The sequence below is a fragment of the Vicia villosa genome, linkage group LG6 (assembly GCF_029867415.1).
Source record: "Vicia villosa cultivar HV-30 ecotype Madison, WI linkage group LG6, Vvil1.0, whole genome shotgun sequence".
Lineage (NCBI taxonomy): Eukaryota > Viridiplantae > Streptophyta > Magnoliopsida > Fabales > Fabaceae > Vicia > Vicia villosa.
The window spans coordinates 123,820,000-123,841,102 of NC_081185.1; the positions used below are offsets into that span (position 1 = coordinate 123,820,000).

Sequence of the window (21,103 nt, forward strand, 5' to 3'; positions counted from 1 at the left end):
TGGAAACATTCCTGATGCTAGCTATTAGAGAGGCCGAACAGAAGCTGGAGCAACTAAGAAAAATACACTCCACAAATAAGAATGTATGTAATATCATGGAGGTTGAGAAATACCTAGATGTTGCCCTCACTACTGAAAGGTAATGCAGCACCATGCTCTGAACACTATCCCAAGAAAAATGCGGTCTCCAATCTTTGCATGCATGAATCTTATCACGTCATGTAGCAGACAGGGAAGAATCGCCCAATGAAATGGAAGAATCGCCCAATGAAATGGTGGTGCCAATCTCAATGACTTTAAACTCGACAGCGCAATGCATATTCGAGTCTGTTGCAGCATATGCATGCAGGGAATCTCACGTACCAACATGCATGGATTTTATATTCTTCATTAAATATCATTCACATCTCTTTCAAACACAAATACTTCTCCAAAATTGCACACAAAGTTACTAGAACATATATACTTCTCATATCAAATTACTAGCACTTATTTACAAAGTTGTTGAGAAAATGTCTCTATAACATATGGAGAAGGCCACCGAGCAGGCCCGGCCCTAGGGGTAGGCTAAGAAGGCCACTGCCTAGGGCCTCATTTTTAGTGTATATATATATATAACCAACAGTCCACTTTTTTAAAACACAATATTACTTCTAAAACACAGTATATAGTGTATATAGGAAAATACTTAGATGGACACAGCTATACCACCTAGATTTACACACAACCAATCACATTTTTTTATTAATTAAATAATAAAATTAAAATTATCTCTCTCCTCCATTATCACAACCACCCTCCATGTTGGCAATTAAAAACGAAATTAAATTTTAAATAAATTTAAATTCTCTCTCTTCTTATTGGTTGTTCCTAAATATATGGATTTAGGTCCGTGTCCATGCAAGAATTGTTCGTGTATATATAACCAACAGTCCACTTTTTTAAAACACAGTATTACTTCTATTTGCATAGTGTATATATGACCAACAATCCACTTTCTTAAAAAATAGTATTACTTTTATTTGCATAGTGTATATATGACCAGTATTACTTCTATTTGCATAGTGTATATATGACCAACAATCCACTTTCTTAAAAAATAGTATTACTTTTATTTGCATAGTATATATATAACCAACAGTCAGTAAGTATTAGATAGGGTTGTTTTGCAATTTGATTGTGACGTGGCTGTATGAAAAATAAAAAGAAAGTCTAGAACAAAACAAAATTTGAAAATCAAGGGAAAACAAATCGGCATTACATTTCTTTATTTATAGGTTTTTAATGAGCACAAGAAATAATTAAAAAATAACAATATCTTTTATCATCAATTAATATATTTACACAACTATAATAATTTTATAAAAAAATTTATAATTTATAAAAACATGAATAAATTGTGGGCTTTTAATATTTTTACTAGTTTTTTGAAAAATATAATATTTATCTTCTTTTTTATTAATATAAAGAAAAATTTACCATCAAATAAATGAAATTTATCTAATTTAGACTATTTTTAATAAATTCATAGATAAATCTAAAAATAATATTTAAATAAAAAACTAATAATTTTACTAAATAAATAATAAATTTTATTAAAATGATCTTAACTAATTTGCCTCGGGCCTCCAAATGTGTCGGGCCGGCCCTGCCACCGAGAAACACTGATAAATATTGGTTCGTATGTAAGTTTTGACAACATTTTTTATAATTTGTTTGTTCCTAGATTATTTTTATAAATGTTGACTACATTTTTACCATTTTCATTTTTAAATGAGAACCCAAAAGATAGTGACATGTAGAGTTCAACAACACTTCTAATCTTTTTCACTAATGGAAATGCATCATACAGGTAGGCTTATACTCCAATTTGATATTCAACAAGACATTGAGACCAACTAGATGCATGGCTGAGTATCACACAAGTTCTACGTCAAACCAAAGAAAATTATAGAAATTAGAAAAACCATTATAAACAAGTTCATCTTCAATGGATAAACTACAGCAATGCTATCTTATGATACTATATCATACGCACATAATGTAAATCAAGCTATAAATGCTTGATTTGGCATTGATCTGTTTAAAATTTGTATATATATCACAAATTAGATTACTATTTGACCTTCATAACCAATTCATCCACAAGCACTTAGATCCTAACACATTCACATGCACCGCAAACACCAAACAACCTTTCAACCCAACACAACCACCTTACACCATACCAACGCTGGCGCCAACAACAAAACCCACCACATTAAATCCAACCACTACAACACCCAACAACAAATCTCACAATTTACCCCCAATAACCTTCAACTAAAGTTATCATATTTGAAAATTCACTTGATCCTTTTCCATTCAAAAGGGAACTCAGGATTTTTTAAAGCAATAAGGCATGTCTTTGGTAGGTAACTACACTCTATGGTCTATAGTTAAACAATTCAGTTAACTCTACAACCCTGTCATATGAGAGAGGCAGTATATGCAAACAGTTTTGAAAGGTTTCCAAATAAATGTAAGACAATAGAATACGCAAAATCAAGTAATTCTTATATTCTTCTTGCTGTGCTTGAGTACTGTCAATTTTCGGCACCCAATAAATAGGGCTACATCAAGCCGAATAAAATCTATATTATCTCTTGAATTTACAAAAAAAGAAAAATTAATAAGTTTTGAATTTTGGCCCAATGCATACTGCAAATCAAAAGGCATGAGCACTAGCATATTAACTTTGAAAAAATCTACTAATGTCTCCAAAAGGGATAAAAGATTTAGAATAATCGCTTTCTGCAGCCTGAAGCTCCACAATAACACGGCATTTGCTTTATCTTCCCATCAGAGTCCAAGACGCTATCAAGAGCATAGCCATAGTCATATGTCAACTCCTGCAAGGGTACAATCAGAGATTCAACACATTTGGCAAAACGACAACCAGTATTCCCTCTCTTTTAATATGTAAAAGAAAAAAGAAACCCTCCAAGCAGTATTCCCTCTCTTTTAATACGTACAAATGGAAAAGGAGAGGACTGTGAAGGAAAAATGAGGATTTGGAAGCATAATTCCCTTCTATTGAACCCCCAATAATTAGTACACATGACTATTTTTTTTGGCCTTGGGCAAGATCAATAATTTGTACAAGCATGATTCATTTTTATAACTTACAGAGCATGCATTGTTGTTAGGTACAACCTAAAGAACTCATTTGTATAACTTGTGTATTCTATAAAGGACTAAATAATGAGCATTAGACTTTAGATAGAGGATTTAAAAAAAATCATAATTTATACAATATATTAAATAAACTACCTGTAATGGGGGTATGTTGTCAGCAGCAAACAGCATCACTCGAGCCAAACGCAAATCATGGTGTGTGCTCAAAACACATTGTACAAACAAATTAGGCTCACAACAATGGTTTATAAACCTAGCAATATTTCCAGTAGATCCTGCGTCAATACAAAACTCTGGTGCACTATCAGGACTTTGGTCATCATATTTGTCCAAAAGATTGGCAGCATATGGTACATTTTGTGATCGCCTCTGTCAAAATTAACATTCACCAAGGACAGGAGAAAAAATTTCAACACTGAACTGAATCAACTGGTAGAAAATGAGTCATGATTTCATAGAAATTATTACCTCCCTTCCTCCAAGACCTTTAATTGTCTGGAGGCAATCGATCTCAAATATATAGTTGTTTTCTAAACAACTGTCTACATCATCAGTCCTGCCCAGAATTCCCGTGTACTCACACACGGGTGCCCCAGATGGAATAAAATCCCAGGATCGTACAGCCCACCCTTTTTTTGCAGTGCGAAAAACCTGGGTATTATCAAGATCAATATTTGATTGATTTAAAATTAATATTCAAAAGATGTAAGGAAATCAGTACAACCTCCAGACGATATCGAGGTCCTTTTTGAGAAATCCGATTCATACAACTAGGACCACAACCACAATTGGGGCCACATTCAAACACGACATCTTTAGCTTCAACCAATCTGTCAATATATTAAAAATAACATCAGTATTATTACAACAGACTTGATTTAAATGACATTTCACCAGAGTTTCTAACCTGCCACCATCCTTAGATACATAGGGAAACTCAGAGCCATTGCGCTTTGCACATTCACAGGTTTTTGTATCAGTACAATTGCCTTTGCATTTGCACCCAGAGGCATTCACAGGAAGTTTAACACTTGTTGCAACCTTCAGAGACTTGAAGTAATTGAAACCTATGTAATGTTCAAAGCAGTGATACATATAAGAAATAGGTACATACATTATAAAAACAATAACAAGAATTCAACTTTTCCAAGAAAAAATGAAAACGTTATAATGATGATATCAAAGCCTAGTCTAGATAAGTTGTGCCACCCGTCATTTGGTGACCAAGATTATATTTTAGATGTCCAATTCTGGGCATATGGGAGTGTTTGAGGGTTCCACAATGGATAATGATAGGGTAAGATTAGAGTTATCCAAGATCTAACGGGTCACCCACTATGTATTATCAACTAAATCAACATACCTGTGGGTGGAACAGGGGGCTCATCAACCAAATTTGTAGCTGGAATTGGTATTTCTTCCTGACCTCCAGTGATATCCTCGCATACCAGCCTAAACAAATGAAAGCAAGGATTAGGGAAAATGTAAAATGTATAAAGCATATTAAAAATTCAATTTTTCAGAATTACTTCACATTACCCTCGTATTTCTGCAACAGACTGAGGCACGCGTCCACTTGTGAAATAAACCTGACATCAAAGGAAGATGAGCTAAAAAAGAAACAAAGTGACAGATGAACTATGACCATATGTAGAAATCAAGATAAAGAGAACTGTTTGTATGCCAAATCTTTCTTTCAAGAGAATATTAAAACAAAGTGTACTTCTGTAATTATTGATAAAACACACATGGAAACACATGACATGTTATAAAAACCAAACTCTTGAACACATTTTGTAATTTAATGAGATAAAATCTTAAATTTTCTTCTGTTTAATCATTCCCTATTACCTTGTAAGTATCACTAATGTAATTAGATTGGTATCATTATAAATACAAACCATTGAGAACTAATACCACATTGCAGCTTAATTACCATTTTAGTATTATTAATAAATTCATTTGTGATAGAATAGTCTAATAGGAGTTGCAATTGCGGTCTTCTAATGAATATTGGGAATTAGGCGACGGAGCTATCAACTTTGTATCTTGAAGAAATGTAGCTCCCAATGAGCCTCAGCAATAAGTAATAACAACTAGTTTCTCCATCTTCAACCACACCCTCATTCTATTTATTCTTCTGCCTTTTTAATTTATACACATTCCAAGACCTGGCACTTTACCACCCAGATTTCCAAACATTGCCACCCACCTATACATGTCTTACAGCCCGCCACTTAACCATTCACATCACCCAACAAAGCACGACGTACATCAACACCCACCTATCCATGCCTTACATACCCCTACCCCAAAAACCACAACCCTTAATGGCAAATTTTGAAGTACATCTAAAAATCATAATTTTACACCCCAAGAAACCACAACCTAATAACTCAGAAATTAAAACTGATCAGGAATAACAGATCAGAACAAGTTAATCTACCAAAAGCACAAGGAAACTGAAAACAATTAAGGGCAGTTTAATGAAAAGGACTAAAATGTGGATAGTGGCTGAAAAAGAATAGATGATACAGAAACTAAACTCAGAAACCTCTGCTCAGTTATAAAGAAAAGGGAAATATCAAAGATAGAGAGGAAGATGATGAAGAAGAGGGTGAAGAAGGTTTTGATTAAAGAACCAATGTACCCTAAATAAATTAAATTTGGATGTTTAATTTAAAATATAATTTGTTGATTTGAACCTCTGCATTGATCTCAGATAGCAGCACATATGCCGAACCACAAAATGACTATGGAAGGATATCCACTACTACAAAGAATAAAAAACAATATACAAACTAAACATGAATCCTAACAGGTGCAATCAAGACAGAACTTGAAATTTATAAGTGAGGCATAACAAAGATGGGTAAAAATAGTTGGTTGTTGAGGATGAGAGTGAGGATGTTGAGGTGCCGGCAGGACAAAATGTTTGATAACAACTTTACAATAAAACATATTAGGAGGCAACATATAAAAATACAAGCAACAATTGAAAGATGAAGCTAGAAAAAATATAGTTAAACCTGATTCGTGGTTAATGTAGGCTGTCCATCAACCCTCCTAAGCCGAAACTTGAAGACTGTGAAGCCGGATATTCCCTTCTCTGCCCAATAATTAACAACCTGCAAAACAACCACAACAATTAAAATATGGAATTATTATTGCTGGTTAGATAATTGTAGTAAGTTCAAAACACAATAACTAATAATACAAGTGAATGTAATTATCATGAATATATCCTTCAACTACCAATCAAAAATTATTGCCCAACACTTAAACACTATATAGGCATACATATATGAGTCAACTTACAAATTTAAATACACAAACATACAGTGAAAAATAAATATGTAAAGACAGATAGCATGTATCTTGTTTACCATTATTTAAAATATTAATATCTGATATTTTTAGCCGCCTTTTACATATGTGTGTGTGTCGTGCATGCATACGTGGGCATGCAAAATGGAGATTCAATTATTATAGGGAAACAGATTTAAGTAATAAAGTCATCAGAGAACTTACCTTGTACAATCCATCATATGTATAAACTTTACGAGTATAACTGTCACGAGAGTTATGACCTCGAATCACCCTTACTGGCACACATTGCTCTGAACAGTTCTACACATGAGAACAAATCATGTTAGATGTGCCTTAGAACATCAATAGAGTAAAATGGATTAGAGAAACATGCCATACTATAAAGAACATAGGTGCATGAAAGAATACAAAAGTAAGGTTCATTGGCTGGTTATTTATGCTTTTGGGTGAATTGTTGGAAGCATTCTGCAGATAGAATAATGTTTGCTACAATCATTAGAAAGCATACCTTGAGTGCTAAATTACCCCGCTCCATTTTCTGATCTCCCATTTGACGCTTATTACCAGTCAGGTTGTGGCCACCTTGACCAGTGTAAACGACATCTTCGGCATTATCGAGGTCATCTTCATACATTCCAGAAATAACAATGGCCACAGCAACTGGGAGATTGTAGCTGTTGTACTGCAACAACCAAAGAGATGAAAGTAAAAAGATAGGGGTTTGTAAGGAACATTATAGTAAAAAATCTATTAATTAGGATCATATGAATCACTTGAGATCTTTTGATATGAAAAATTAAACTACTTAACAAAATAAGGGCAATAAGAAGTTGTATTACCTCTTTGGAATAAGATTGGCCCATATAATCGATGCCATTTAACCAGTGGCTATGAAAACCAATCGCCACCATTTCCGCACGAGAATAAAACTGATATCCAACCTCGACGCCTTGAATATTAGAAAATTTAAATACATTACAAGCAAAAATAAACGGTAATTATTGATGAAACATGAAATAAGCTAATTATAACATTTGTTATGCTATAAAAAATGAACAGTTAATACACACAAGATGAAGCTGCCAACCTGGAATATCGCCAATTCTCTTTTCAGGGAACAGTATCTCATTATTTTGCATCATCTGCAAGATCTCCAATACAAAGACAGTGTTAAAAGAAAACAAGTTAGATACAACTAAACTGATTTGCTTCTGGCTGAAGCTTCTTTTGGCAAAATAATACTTTTTGGACAACTCGAGTGATCATTAAGATTATTCCCCTAGCAACAATTGGAATCAAAGTACCAGAATAAGAATAAAATCAAAACAAAGGAACATATGAAAAATAAATAGAAGTAAAAGTACTCTTTTAAATTGTTTCAAAGATATGGCTCATAGCAAACAAAAAGTAAGGCATCGATAAATACGAAGATAAAAATCAACTAAGAAACACTACCAATCAAAAGATGAATAAGGTAAATTCATAACAAGTTAGCAACGGCACTGACAATCAGTGTTATCAAATTGCGGAGCCATGCCAGCTATGGCGGATATATACCGTTTTGGGCTCGCCGCAATGGTAAATATCGGCCAATATTGCACGTTTTTCTGCCATAATCCGCTATAACGGCGCCGTAATGCAGCCTGTATGACAGGATTTTGGCTCTCCGGCATCGATAACACTACTGACAATCCAAGAAAGTAAAATCTAAACTAAATGGTCAGATAGAAAATATCAGCAGACTGTGTAGCCGATAATCAAGATTCAACAGAATCAATTATTTACTTGCCTTGGTCAATGCCTTCAGATCAGGTCGCTTGGCGGCGCCGCTCTTTGGTTCTACAGGCAAAGTATCCTTCTACACAAGTTAAAACATAAAGAGTTTTGTAAGCAGTATACTGCAAACAAGGTATTTAACAAACAATGCAGCTCAGGCCTAAACTTGCGATGAGTGTCTAGTGTGTGACATTGAAACACAAATAATAAAAGCCACACCAACTGCAGAGAGCTTTACCTTAGCATTTTTCTTCCCAGCAGCTGACTTAGAATTCTTCCCAGGAGATTTCTTTGCAGGAGATTTCTTGGGAGATTTTTTGGGAGATTTTTTCTTCTTCTCAGCTTCAGCTCTTGCCTTAGCACACCTCTCCTCTTCCTCCTGTACATTTGAAAGATGAATTACTTCAAGCAAAACAAGGCGATCATAAGAGACAAATCACAGCTAGATAAAGAAAAACTATAACAAACTGTAACTGACCTGAACCAAATGGAGATAGTGTTTATTAAACAATCTGATAGTATCCTTCACCTTAGCTGCGTAACTCTTTTCAGCTGATGCATCACCTGGATTTTCAGAATCCACCTTCATTTTCTCATCCCAAACCTCCATCAGCTCACGCTTCTCATCCATAGCAGACTTCTTCTTCTTCATTTGTTTCTCCGGAGCAGCCTCCTCATTACTCTTTGTCTGTAAATCAGACTCAACCTCTTCTTTCACCACGCTCTCTTCCTCGCCATGACTTTTCTTAACGCGTTTGTTCGACTTTCCCTTTGCCGTCACAACCACGCTTGATTTCTTCCGCTCTTCGACAACCTCTACACTCCGTCGAAGCTTAACCTCCTCCATCTCTTTAAGCTTAGCTGCCTGGATTCTAGAGCTCGATCTACGTTGAGACATTGGTGTTTCTTTCGGTTCAGCTTTCTTAGCACCACCGTATTTCACCGTTACTTTAACCTTAGGGTTCGTCTCAGTCTCCGGAGAAACCACCAAATGCTGCGGAACGACGCCACTACCACTGTCGTTGGCAATAGAATCGTTAATCTCGAACGAGTTGGCAACCATGGAAACCTGCAAAATCGAAACGAGAAGGTTATAGGTTAAGAAAATGCTGATCGATTAAGAGAATCAACGCTGAAAAACACTTGAGATTGAAGAATTACAGTGGAGAGATGATTCTGAAGATTTTCTAGGGTTTGGAGAGAGAGAGAGAGCTAGAGAGAGAGAGTGAAGAGCGAGAAAATGCAATGAACAATTGCTAACTCGTGTACGATTGAGTGATGATGATTAATAGCTCCACTCTCACACGGTGTGGAAGAGTGAAAGGCCATTCCCGAAATTTTGGGAATTTTTTTATTTTTTTACTTTATTTTATTTTATTCTATTTTTTGGATTTTGTTTTTTATTTTCGGTTTCCCGCTTCACGTTATTTTGATATCCGATACTCGCGGTATGGACGAAAAGGTGCAAGTGCAATGCTTCGCATGAGTAATGCGTGTATGTGTTTGAAATTGAATTAAGTAAATTGTTGCTATTGGAATGTTTTTCAAATTTAAAAATCTGATAAGAATGTGTTTTGACCGTTTGATTGTATAGCTGGTGGCTACTCTGTTTTTTTGCATTTGATAAGCAATAAAATTTGTTTATTTTATTACACTTTTCATTTTCAAATTTCAAAACCTTTTTTATGGCAATAATCAAATCTAGAAAGTTCTAGAGATTAGTCCTTTCCATTTTTAATATCACAAATACTTATCACTTATTGTGTTATTCAATGTATTAGGTGGTCATATAGAACGAACTTTTTTTATTCTTATATTCTAATTCAACGGACAAAAATTATTCAATAGAAAATAGTCATTTAAAATAGGAATTCTAATTCAATGGACAAAAATTATTAAATAGAAAATAATTGTTTAAATTTGGATTCGATAGTGTGCAATTTTGTTTAAAATTAATTTAAAAACTAAAAGTTAAATATATTTAGACGTATTTTGTAAAAAAAAAAGTTTAAAATGGAATGATTTTTGAATTTTTTTTAAAAAAGTCAAATTAAATTTATCATCCGTGATGTTTATCTATCTTTGAGACAATTTGATACATTCGGGTAAATCGAGACCAGACCGAATTTAAATTACTTTTGAAGAGATAACCGAAATCGGTCCGATGATTTCGATCGGGTAACTGGACCACCCGATAAAGAAGAGGAAAAAAATGAAAATTCAGAATTTTTTGTGTTTCCAAACTAATTGGAAAACTAAATAAAACTGCATAATCTTGTTAAATATTACAAGTTACAACACCATGTCCATAATCTTGTTATGATAAGACCATAACAAGATAATTGTATCAAAAAACTTGTTAACAAACTTAAGTTTTCAAAATGATATGTCAAAAAACACACAAAAGATCATTACATTGTATTAATTATGCCTCAGAACAATCTCATCGTTGGCATTGTATTATCTGATCTTCAAGTTGCAGTAGATGAAGCGACACCCAGATCTTCACCAAAATGATATGTCAAAGTTTCATCTTGTGGTTCCTCAAGCTACAATACAAATGGAAAATGTATTAGTTAGTTAGATAGAATAATAAGCAACATGTATTAGCTACAAATGAAATAAGATATGAAAAATTTACTTGCAATTGAAGCAGTGCAACCCTTCTTAATTTCATATTTCTCCTTCACTCAATCACCTCCACAAAGCACCATTTCAACTGTCTTGGTTTTCATAGATGATCGTTTCAGATCAATAACCCTTTTCTCAACACAAAAAGTTACTTCTAAAGCAACAGTAGTAACTGAAACAGTTAGGATATCCATTGTCAATTTACTAAGAACATGATACTTGGCTTCATTTCCTATCCACCATGTTAAAACATCAAATTTAGCTTTAGGGGGAACTTTCAAATGAGGCTCCTCAAGATATAATTCAAGATGGAATTATTACCCACAACAGTTTCTATAAACATCTCAAAGTTCCTCTTTCCCAACCTAGAAGTAGATCTTACTTTTGGACTTTCAGATGCAGCAGCAGGGGTAATTGCATCATTGGTTCCATAGAAATCTTGATACAATTGGAAGAGGGAACTTAAGTTGTCAGACAACTCTTGTTCATAGGTAATTGATTGAATGGGATTTGGATACAAGAAGGGGTAATACTCATTTGATGAAGATTATCTTATACTTATTGCATAAAGTAGAGTATAAGGTAACAATAATGGCCTTAGAATAATTCACAAGGCAAGACAACATATAATGACCTCAGAATTATTTGTCATCATTAGCAACATCAAAGTACAACTAACAAGGCAACTTAATAGGTGTTATACCCCAAAATTTGCCCACATATTTTTCAAGAAAACTCCAATCTGAAAATTAAGAGTCTCATATAATCATGGATTTTTATTTCAACAAATATCCTGACATATGAAATACTTAGTTTTCAGAATTTTTCTTATACAGTAATTTGGCTTGCAGTTGAATTTATTCTTACGCAAACGCCAAATACTGTTTATTACTTCACACATGCTATTTATTTATTTACAGATAAATAGTACTGACGCAATTGGTACAGAGTTAAATCTTTTTGCAGGCGCAGAATCAGTAAACTCATACTGTACTGGTAACAGTAAATATTAGTTATTTATTATGTCTGTGTTTTTCTAACAAGTCATGTAAATAAACTTTCATTTTTCACATAAAACAAAAAAACAAAAACAAAAAAACAACAAAAAAGAAAATTAACTTTGGCTGTTGATTTTCACTCTAACTGCTACATCAATACCTGAACAGTCAGCTGACAGCCAAACTGCTGGCAGTACAATTCTCAGTGTTTTGTACCATCAATCAAATCAATCTTTCACAATTCAAAATTCCAAGATCTTTTGTGCTAGAAGTCCTCTGAATATCACGCGATTAGCAGAGACTCAACACTGCACAAAAATCAGGTACGCTTAACTGTCTCCTACACAAACAGTCCCTAATCAGGGTTTTTTCTTGTTTTTACAGGAGCAACAAGTTTTTGAGAGCTCAAATGGATTTCATACACATCCATATATCTCAAAGTACCATCATACAAATTTTCAAACTTCAATTCACTCAGACGCACCGTCAGCAGCTCAAACAGTCAACAGACGACCCGTTTGACCAAAAAGTCAACAGACAGTCAAAAATGAAATTTTTTGTCAAAGTCCATATTTTGTCAAAGGATTCATCATTTGATCATTGGATGATCATAATTCATCAAGGAAAGATCAAAAATCAACAAAACCCTAAGATTCAAAATTAGGGTTTTTGCCTGAAAAGTCAACTCAACTTTGACTGATCATAACTCTCTCATCCTTCATCCAAAAAATTCAAACCAAAGCTCATTGGGAAGGAAATTCAATTATCTTTCAAATGCCATTGATCCCATGGTCATTGGATTCACCATTTGAAAAATATGATCAAAGACATTACAGGTCATTTTCAAAGTCAACAAAAAGACACTTTTTTCAAAAGGACACACAAGGAGCTTCAAAAATCATTTTGACATGAGACCAAAGGCATTGGTTAGAGGACTCTTTGAGGTTTCCAAAAAGTGCAAGATCTCCTTCATATGACAAAAATTGAAGGATTTACACCTTGTTGAAGTTGGCTAAATTTTGGGAAAATACATGAAATCAACATTGTTCAAAAATGCATTTTTTCCAAATGGGGCCAAGTTTTCAGCATTCAAACATCATTTCCATGATGTAATGGGCCTCCCACGACCAAGACTAAGCCCATACCTTTTTTATCCATTTTTTGCATGATTTTATCTTACTTTAAGATTAAAATTAAAAGGAAAATGCATGGATAAATGGTAGCTTACAATCTAAGCATGACTCACCCAAGGAACCTTCAATTTTCTGCAGAGGATTGGTGCACAAGGCAAGAGCATTGAATGGAGTCAAGACTTGGTCAAAAATTCAAGGTTTTTAATATTTAAAAACCAAGTTTTCAACAAAGGCAACAAAGATTCTTAGCTTCACTTCCAAGCAGCCTTTGGCCTATAAAAGAAGTGGAATACATCAGCAATAACAAGAGACACGAATCAGAAACAAAGCCTTGCTCATATACACTTGTAATCACTTGAAAAAATTCAAAGAAAATTCAAATTCGAGTTTTTAATTTCAGTCCATTTCAATACAAACTAAGCATTCAAACATCATCTCTGAGCTTCACTGAAACTATTCCAATCAATTGCAAGTCCTAAACATCACTGAATCGAGCTATATAGGCCACGGTTTGTTCAAACTAAAACCAACTTATATCTCATAACACACGCATATTTAACAAGATGTAGATGCATAATTGTGTTTGGTTTGAAGCTCTGGTCGTTTCTGGAGCTTCAATTGGATTTTAATGGATGTTTGTAGCATATACCATTTTAGGGTTTACTTAGCTCAAAATTAGGGTTCTTCATTAGGGCCAAAATTAAAACAAATTAAGGGCAGGGTTACATTCAGTGGAACAAGACGAATCCAATGGTACCATCGCGCCTGATTTCTATGCTTGTTTGACCCTATTCGTTATTTTGCAGATTTAGGGTTCACTTACAATAGCGCTTTTTTACAAAAGCGCTGTAAAAGGCCTTGTCTGAAGGTTGAAGACGATGAGGTGTCTCCCCCTCATTGGTCCAGAAGCGCGCGCGTGTTTTTAAATTTATCTCTGATTCTGTGCTTTGCAGGTGTACTGATCACCACGTGCCTCAATTTCTGGACCATCTGATCTCATTTAATGAATGATCCAACGCGCCAGATCACTCTTCCCCACCATGCTCCCTCACTGATTACCACACAGGATCAGTATCCTTTTATTTTCTATTTTATTTTCTATTTTATTTTAATTTCTTCGTTAAATTAATTTAAAATAGTTTTAAAAATCCAAAAAATACACAAAAAATATTTTTAGACTTCTAAAATAATATATTATTTTCTGAAATAAAAATATTTTATTTTCTTCAAAATTTTAATATTTTTGCATAATTAATTAGTATATATTTATATATTTGCTTTTTAATTATTCTAACCAATCAAAAAAATCATAAAAAAAATTGTTCTTTGTGTTAAATATTGTTTATATATTATAAACTAATTTTGTACATATTTTGAATAATTTTCTTTTTAAGTTTTAATTATTTGTATAATTATTTGCATAATTATGTTTTAATTAACTTAAATCAATTTCAAATCAATTTCCAAAAATTCCAAAAAAATTAGTTTTGTTTTAAAATTAATTAACAAATATTTTGTACATATTTTAAACTTAATTTCTAGGTTTAAATCTATTTTCATCTTTTTTCTTCATTTTAATTTAATTAATCATGCATTAATTATAATTAAAACCAATCATAAAAATTCCAAAAACATGCCTTTTATTTTTCTTGCAATTTAAAATTCCTAGATAAATGTATAGGATGTCAAATTCATGTAAATAGGCTAGTTTACATTTCCCGCACAATCGATGTAATAGCGTAGATTTACTTTCCGCACTTTACATTTCCGCACTTTAATTTCCAGCAAATATAAACTGCGTGTATGTCAAAGATAAAATTGAACCGTTAGATCACTAACTTCAAAGATAAATATCTGAATCCAATCACAATCACACTTGCACCTCTTCAGGTAATCCCTTCTCATTCTTTCAAAATCAAAGTCAAAATTCTACTGTTTTGAGTACAAAATCGAACCTTGCTTTTATATCCGGTGAAAGGATAGATTTTTAAAGGAAATAGGATAAAGACCTTACAACTCAGGGTAGACCTCCTAGTTTGCTTGCTCAAATCAAAACAAACAAAATTCTCATACACTGTTGATTTTTCAAAACTTTCAAAAAAGACAATACTTTGTATACATCCAAACACGGGTTATTACAAAGTTAACGTTCTTTTCAAAACATCTTTCGAAAGATAAACAAGCATTTTGTATACATCCACACACGGATCATTACAAAATTCAATTTACAAAGGTATTTGAAACCACATATGAGCAATTTCAGAGCAATTGAAAAGTGATCGAAAAACAAGTGAGCTAAGCAAACTTAAGAGCCCATGGATAACCATGGATACAAAGGGTGCTAACACCTTCCCTTTGTATAACCTACCCCCTTACCCAGAATTTCTTAAAGGTCTTTTTTCTGTTTCTTTTATAAACCTTTCCTTAATTGGATAAAATAAAAGGTCGGTGGCGACTCTGTGAATTTTCAAAAATGCGAAAGCATTAAGCGACAAAAAAGAGTCAGTTCACGTATCTCTACAGATCAGAGGTATGGCCCGGTATTAAAAAAAATCGGAGGTCCACAGAACTGGCGACTCTGCTGGGGAGATACTTTCAAAAACAAAATGTTTTCAAAAGGGGTTACCTTAAGAGAATAGATCACTTCGATGTTTTCAATTGATTGACTTGATTGCTCTATTTTTCAAAGGCTTGCTTGGGTATTTTGCTTGTGTGAAAGATTCTAACCCGAATCTCGAGATACCTTAAGTATATGACAATAGACCAAGGAAACTGTACGGCATGTACCGATACGGTTGATCTGGTAGTCATCGTTAGTGCGATACTTTGGTTTATACTGATGTCCCTTGAAAACGATCAAGGAGTATATTAGGCTTCCGAAATGTCATTAAACACTAATTTGTCTTAGAACCTTTTTAGTTGAACTTGACTTGTGGCCTATTAAGTGGCTAGCTTTGAAATTGATCGAAGTTAGTTATCCTCGAGGAATATTTTGATCGGCCGCTCGAGCGCCGTATTGAGATGTTACTTCCAAGGATCATAGAACCCGAATCCAATTCTAGGACAGGTTTTAACCAACTCAACTTCAGTGGGGAGGGTATCACCTATCAGCTCCATGCAAGCCTTTAAACCTAAGGCTATTGTTTGATTTGTTTTTGTGTGCCACATGTTTGCATCATAAGCATATCATTTTTTGCACCAAACACTTCAAGGATCAAAGAGTTTACCTTTGTTTTTGCAGGTAATGGCTCCCGCCACCAAAGATTACATCCGAATCAACATCTCAACGGTACCATCTGAACTAAAAGACTTAGTGTCAGAATTCCCCAGGAATGTTCAATTCACTGAAAGGCATGGTCACCTACTCCATTTGGTTACCTCAAAATTTGAAGAAGACATGATACGGGTCCTGTTCCAGTTCTTTGACCCTGAACATCATTGCTTTACCTTTCCTGATTACCAGTTGGTACCCACTTTGGAAGAATTCTCTGAACTAATGGGATTGCCTGTTCGAAATCAATTACCTTTCACTGGTTTAGAAAGGATTCCAAAACCTGAAGTCATTGCTGCTGCTTTACATCTGCGGAAATCAGAAATCGAGTCCAATTGGGAAACAAAGAGTGGAGTTAAGGGTTTACTTGCCAAGTTCTTATTGGAAAAGGCTCGACTACTGCTAGAAAACAAAAGTTATCCAGCTTTTGAGGAAGTTATGGCACTTTTGATCTATGGGTTGGTTTTATTCCCAAATCCCGACCAGTTCATAAGTGTACACATCATCAACCTTTTCCTAATCCGTAACCCGGTACCAACATTGCTGGGAGACATTCTACATTCTCTACACACTCGTACCATGAAGAAACGAGGAACTCTCATGTGCTGTATACCACTACTGGCTAGGTGGTTTACATTTCATCTTCCCCGATCAGTGTTGAGAAATGAACAAAGAATGCATTGGTCTCGCAGGATTATGTCTTTGTCTCATTCAGATATCCGGTGGAACAACTTCTTTCAAAGAGACATTACTATCATTGATCATTGTGGAGAGTACCCTAATGTGCCACTCCTTGGCATCAAAGGAGGCATCACTTACAATCCCTCTTTAGCTCTACGCCAATTCGGATATGCAAGGAGCAACGGTCCTCATGACATGATTATCCATGGCATTGTGTTTGATTACGAGAATGATTCTCATAGACACCGACGAAGGTTCATACATGCATGGGGCAGTGTCTATAGAATAGAAAGCAAAACTCTGGGGCAATGGAATTCTATTCCTATGGAACCCTACCTCAGATGGGTCCGCACTCATGCTCAGAAACTCCTTATGCCATATCCTGCTGTTCTACCTGTGACTATTGAACCAGAGGTCGAAGGATATGAACCTCAAGTTATTCTACACCCGGACATGCCAACTGACCTAGAAGAGTTGCAAAAATCTTGGGTTCAACTCAAAGAGGAAAGAGACACCTTCAAATCATACTGTCAGGACTATGAGAGAAGGATATTGGAGCTCACCGGACAGCTTCAAGAAGAACAGCAGATCAACACATTCCTGGGGGCAAAGAGAAAGCGTCCACGGGAGACCTGAAGGATCATTTATTTTATTTCTGTCTTGTAAGCCCAAATGAGGCAAAGAAAAAAAAAAAAAAAAAAAAAAAAAAGAAATAAATTGATTAACTAACGTTTGTTTCTTCTTTAACAAATCTAAACTCTAAGATCCTTGAAACATTGCACACACATTTCACTTCATGCATTGCATATACATTTCATACATTGCATTCATATACATTGCATATACATTTCATACATTGCATACACATGGCATCCAGTCATACACATTGCATAACAGGTTCACATGACGGATTTCTCATCTTCTCGCTGTTTATTTCAGTCAGAAGAGATGGAATCCGAAATGAGCATCAAGAATCTCGAAGCACAGAATGCCCAAGTTCAAGTGGCAATTCTGGAACTGGCAAAGGGGCAGCAAGAACTGAAAGCCCTGATAATCAAGAAGAAAAAGAAGCCCAAAGGATCTGTAGGTGTGAGTCACCTGAGAAGAAAGATCAAAATTCCAGTCAAAAAGTTCACAAAGCCACCGATCCCTGAAACAGTCGGTGATGATGAACAAGAAGACAATCAAAGCAACCAGGGTTCTGCTAAACCCTCTCTCTCTTCAAATGAAGAAAATGATCATTCTGGGGACGAACCGGATGATGAAAAATACCAACAGCTGGAAGACCGTATGAAAGCTATGGAGATACAAAAAATACCTGGCTTAGATTTCAATGATCTGGGGCTCATCTCGGATGTTGTTATCCCTCCAAAATTCAAAGTTCCTGTCTTTGCAAAATATGATGGAGTTTCTTGCCCGAAACTACATCTGAGATCCTATGTGAGGAAGATACAACCTCATACAACGGATAACAAATTGTGGATTCACTTCTTCCAAGAAAGTCTGTCGGGTACACAACTCGAGTGGTACTATCAGCTGGAAAATACCAAGGTTCATACTTGGGAAGAATTAGCTGCTGCTTTTTACAAACAGTACCAATACAATGCTGATCTTGCGCCAACCCGTACTCAACTAAGGGGCATGTCTATGGGACCAAAAGAAAGTTTCAAAGGATATGCACAAAAGTGGAGAGATATGGCTGGAAGGGTTCAACCACCCTTATCTGATCGCGAACTAGTTGACATGTTCATGGGCACTTTAACTGGCCCTTTCTATAGCCATTTGCTGGGAAGTTCATCATCAGGTTTCACTGACCTGATACTGACCGGAGAACGTGTCGAAAGTGGCATTCAAAATGGAAAAATTCAAATAGGTTCCACCTCTGGTACTACAAAAAGGCCCATCAGTGGGAGAAATGAGGTCAATGCAACTCAAATTCAAAAAAGTCGCAAAAGTGAGCAGCATCAATCTGTAGGGGCAGTTCTGATCTCCGCATCTGCACCTCAAAAAGATCAACAGCCAAAATATACGCATCGACCAGATGCACCAAGAAGAAATTTCACCAAAATCAACATGCCAATTTCTCAGGCATTGCAGCACTTGCTAAAAGCAGATCTGATCACCTTAAGAGGTCCTCCAAGGAATGTCAACACTTCCTCTCTGAATTATCGCCCTGATGCGACATGTGCCTATCACTCAAACTGTCCAGGACATGACGCAGATCACTGCTGGGCCCTGAAAAATAAAATACAAGATATGATAGATGCTGGTGAAATTGAGTTCGATCCTCCAGAAACTCCAAATGTCATCACAGCACCTATGCCAAAGCATGACAAAACTGTCAACGCTATCCTGGACACTGTTTACATCTATGATGTGAACGAATTATCAACTCCACTCTGCGAAGTCAAAGGAAAGCTAATCCGAGCTGGTTACTTCCCAGGGTGTGACCCCGACTGCTTTTACTGCTCCTGCCTGCCCAATGGTTGTGAAAATCTGAGGATGGGAATTCAAAAATGGATGGATCGCCGTATCATTATGTTTGAGAGGCTCCCTTCTATGGACGTACTGTGCGAAGTCTTTGCAAACGGGATAAGAATAGAGGATGCCTCAGTGATCTCCAGCTTACCATTCAAAATCTCTGCCAAGGCTCCATTCAAAATTTCTGCTACACTCAAAGTGGCATCAGTAGTCATTGCTAGTCCAACTCCATTTCCATACTCCTCAGACAAAGCTGTCCCATGGGGATATGACACTAATGTTTACATTCATGGAGTTAAGCAGGGTACCTCGACTGAAGAGACCGCAAAGTTAACTACTCCAACTGTGGGTAATATTGTGGGTACCAGCAAGATCACGAGAAGTGGAAGAATCTTTTCACCAGAAATTTCTCCAAATGTTGCTGCTGGTCCAGTCCGAGTCCCAGTTCCTAATCAAAATGTCAACGCTCGAGGCAAAGAGCCACAAGTTGAACAAATTCAAACCCCGGTGGAGATCACTGCTGAGGATCCATCAAAGCAAGAAATGGAGGAAATATTGAAAATCATCTGCAAGAGTGATTACAATATTGTTGAGCAACTGGGGCACACTGCTTCAAAAATCTCAATGCTATCTCTGCTAAAATATTCAGAAGCTCATGCCAAAGCTCTGATGAAGTTCCTGAAAGCTGCGCATGTGCCTCAAGAGATCTCAGTCGACCAATTTGAGAATTGTGTTGCCAATCTAACCGTGAGCAATGGTCTCGGTTTCTCTGATGTGGATCTAACCCCTGCTGGAAAAAATCACAACAAAGCCTTACATATCTCCATTGAATGTAATGGCACCACTCTATCTCATGTGCTAGTAGATAACGGTTCTTCTCTGAACGTGTTACCGAAAACAGTACTAGAAAAGCTTGACTTCGAAGGAATTGTGTTACAACCAAGCGATGTTGTGGTAAGAGCCTTTGACGGGTCAACCAGAACGGTATACGGAAAAGTGAATCTCCCAATCAGAGTGGGTTCTCAAATCTTTGATTCTATCTTTTACGTAATGGAAATTCACCCAGCCTACTCCTGTTTACTTGGACGCCCTTGGATACATGGGGCAAACGCTGTAACTTCTACCCTGCATCAGAAGTTAAAATATCCAGTAAAAGGAAAGATTGTCACAGTCTATGGCGAAGAGGAATATGTGGTTAGTCACCTAAGCAATTCCAAATATGTCGAGTTGGAGGACGAATTCATCGAAACTCCATGCCAATCATTTGAGGTGGTCTCTCCAGATGTCTCTACCACCAAGCATATTCCTGCTACTCCAACTACAACTATGGCTTCTCTCAAAGATGCCAAAGCCATGATTGAACAGGGTGATTGCACAGTATGGGGACAGCTTCCCGATATACCCTACAAATCTGACAAGCTAGGTCTGGGCTATGATAGTGAAAATCAAAAGAATGATCAAAGTCCTCGTTCTGAAGGATTAATGTCACACTTCGTCAGCCAAGAAGTAAACGCTATTGAAGATGAAGGAGTGTTCATGAACCATATCATTCAGCCATATCCAGATGAAATTCCACCCATTTCCATGGGAATGTGGGATGCTGTGGGAGAACCAAACGGCGGGTA

The 21,103-nt window shown here is 35.8% G+C and overlaps 1 protein-coding gene across 1 annotated transcript; it reads right to left on the reverse strand.

The window, feature by feature from the left end:
• Nucleotides 1-2,516: 2,516 nt before the first annotated feature.
• LOC131609845 (histone-lysine N-methyltransferase, H3 lysine-9 specific SUVH4) lies at nucleotides 2,517-9,609 on the reverse strand. Its single transcript, XM_058881657.1, has 16 exons — nucleotides 9,445-9,609; nucleotides 8,762-9,352; nucleotides 8,522-8,662; nucleotides 8,297-8,365; nucleotides 7,595-7,649; nucleotides 7,347-7,456; nucleotides 7,016-7,189; nucleotides 6,709-6,807; nucleotides 6,207-6,305; nucleotides 4,717-4,766; nucleotides 4,541-4,629; nucleotides 4,085-4,244; nucleotides 3,902-4,007; nucleotides 3,646-3,828; nucleotides 3,313-3,546; nucleotides 2,517-2,891 (listed from the first exon to the last, which is right to left on the reverse strand). Exons 2-16 carry the CDS (start codon nucleotides 9,344-9,346, stop codon nucleotides 2,778-2,780), a joined length of 2,268 nt encoding a protein of 755 aa, XP_058737640.1. The 5' UTR covers nucleotides 9,347-9,352; nucleotides 9,445-9,609; the 3' UTR covers nucleotides 2,517-2,777.
• Between the last annotated feature and the right edge of the window lie 11,494 nt (nucleotides 9,610-21,103).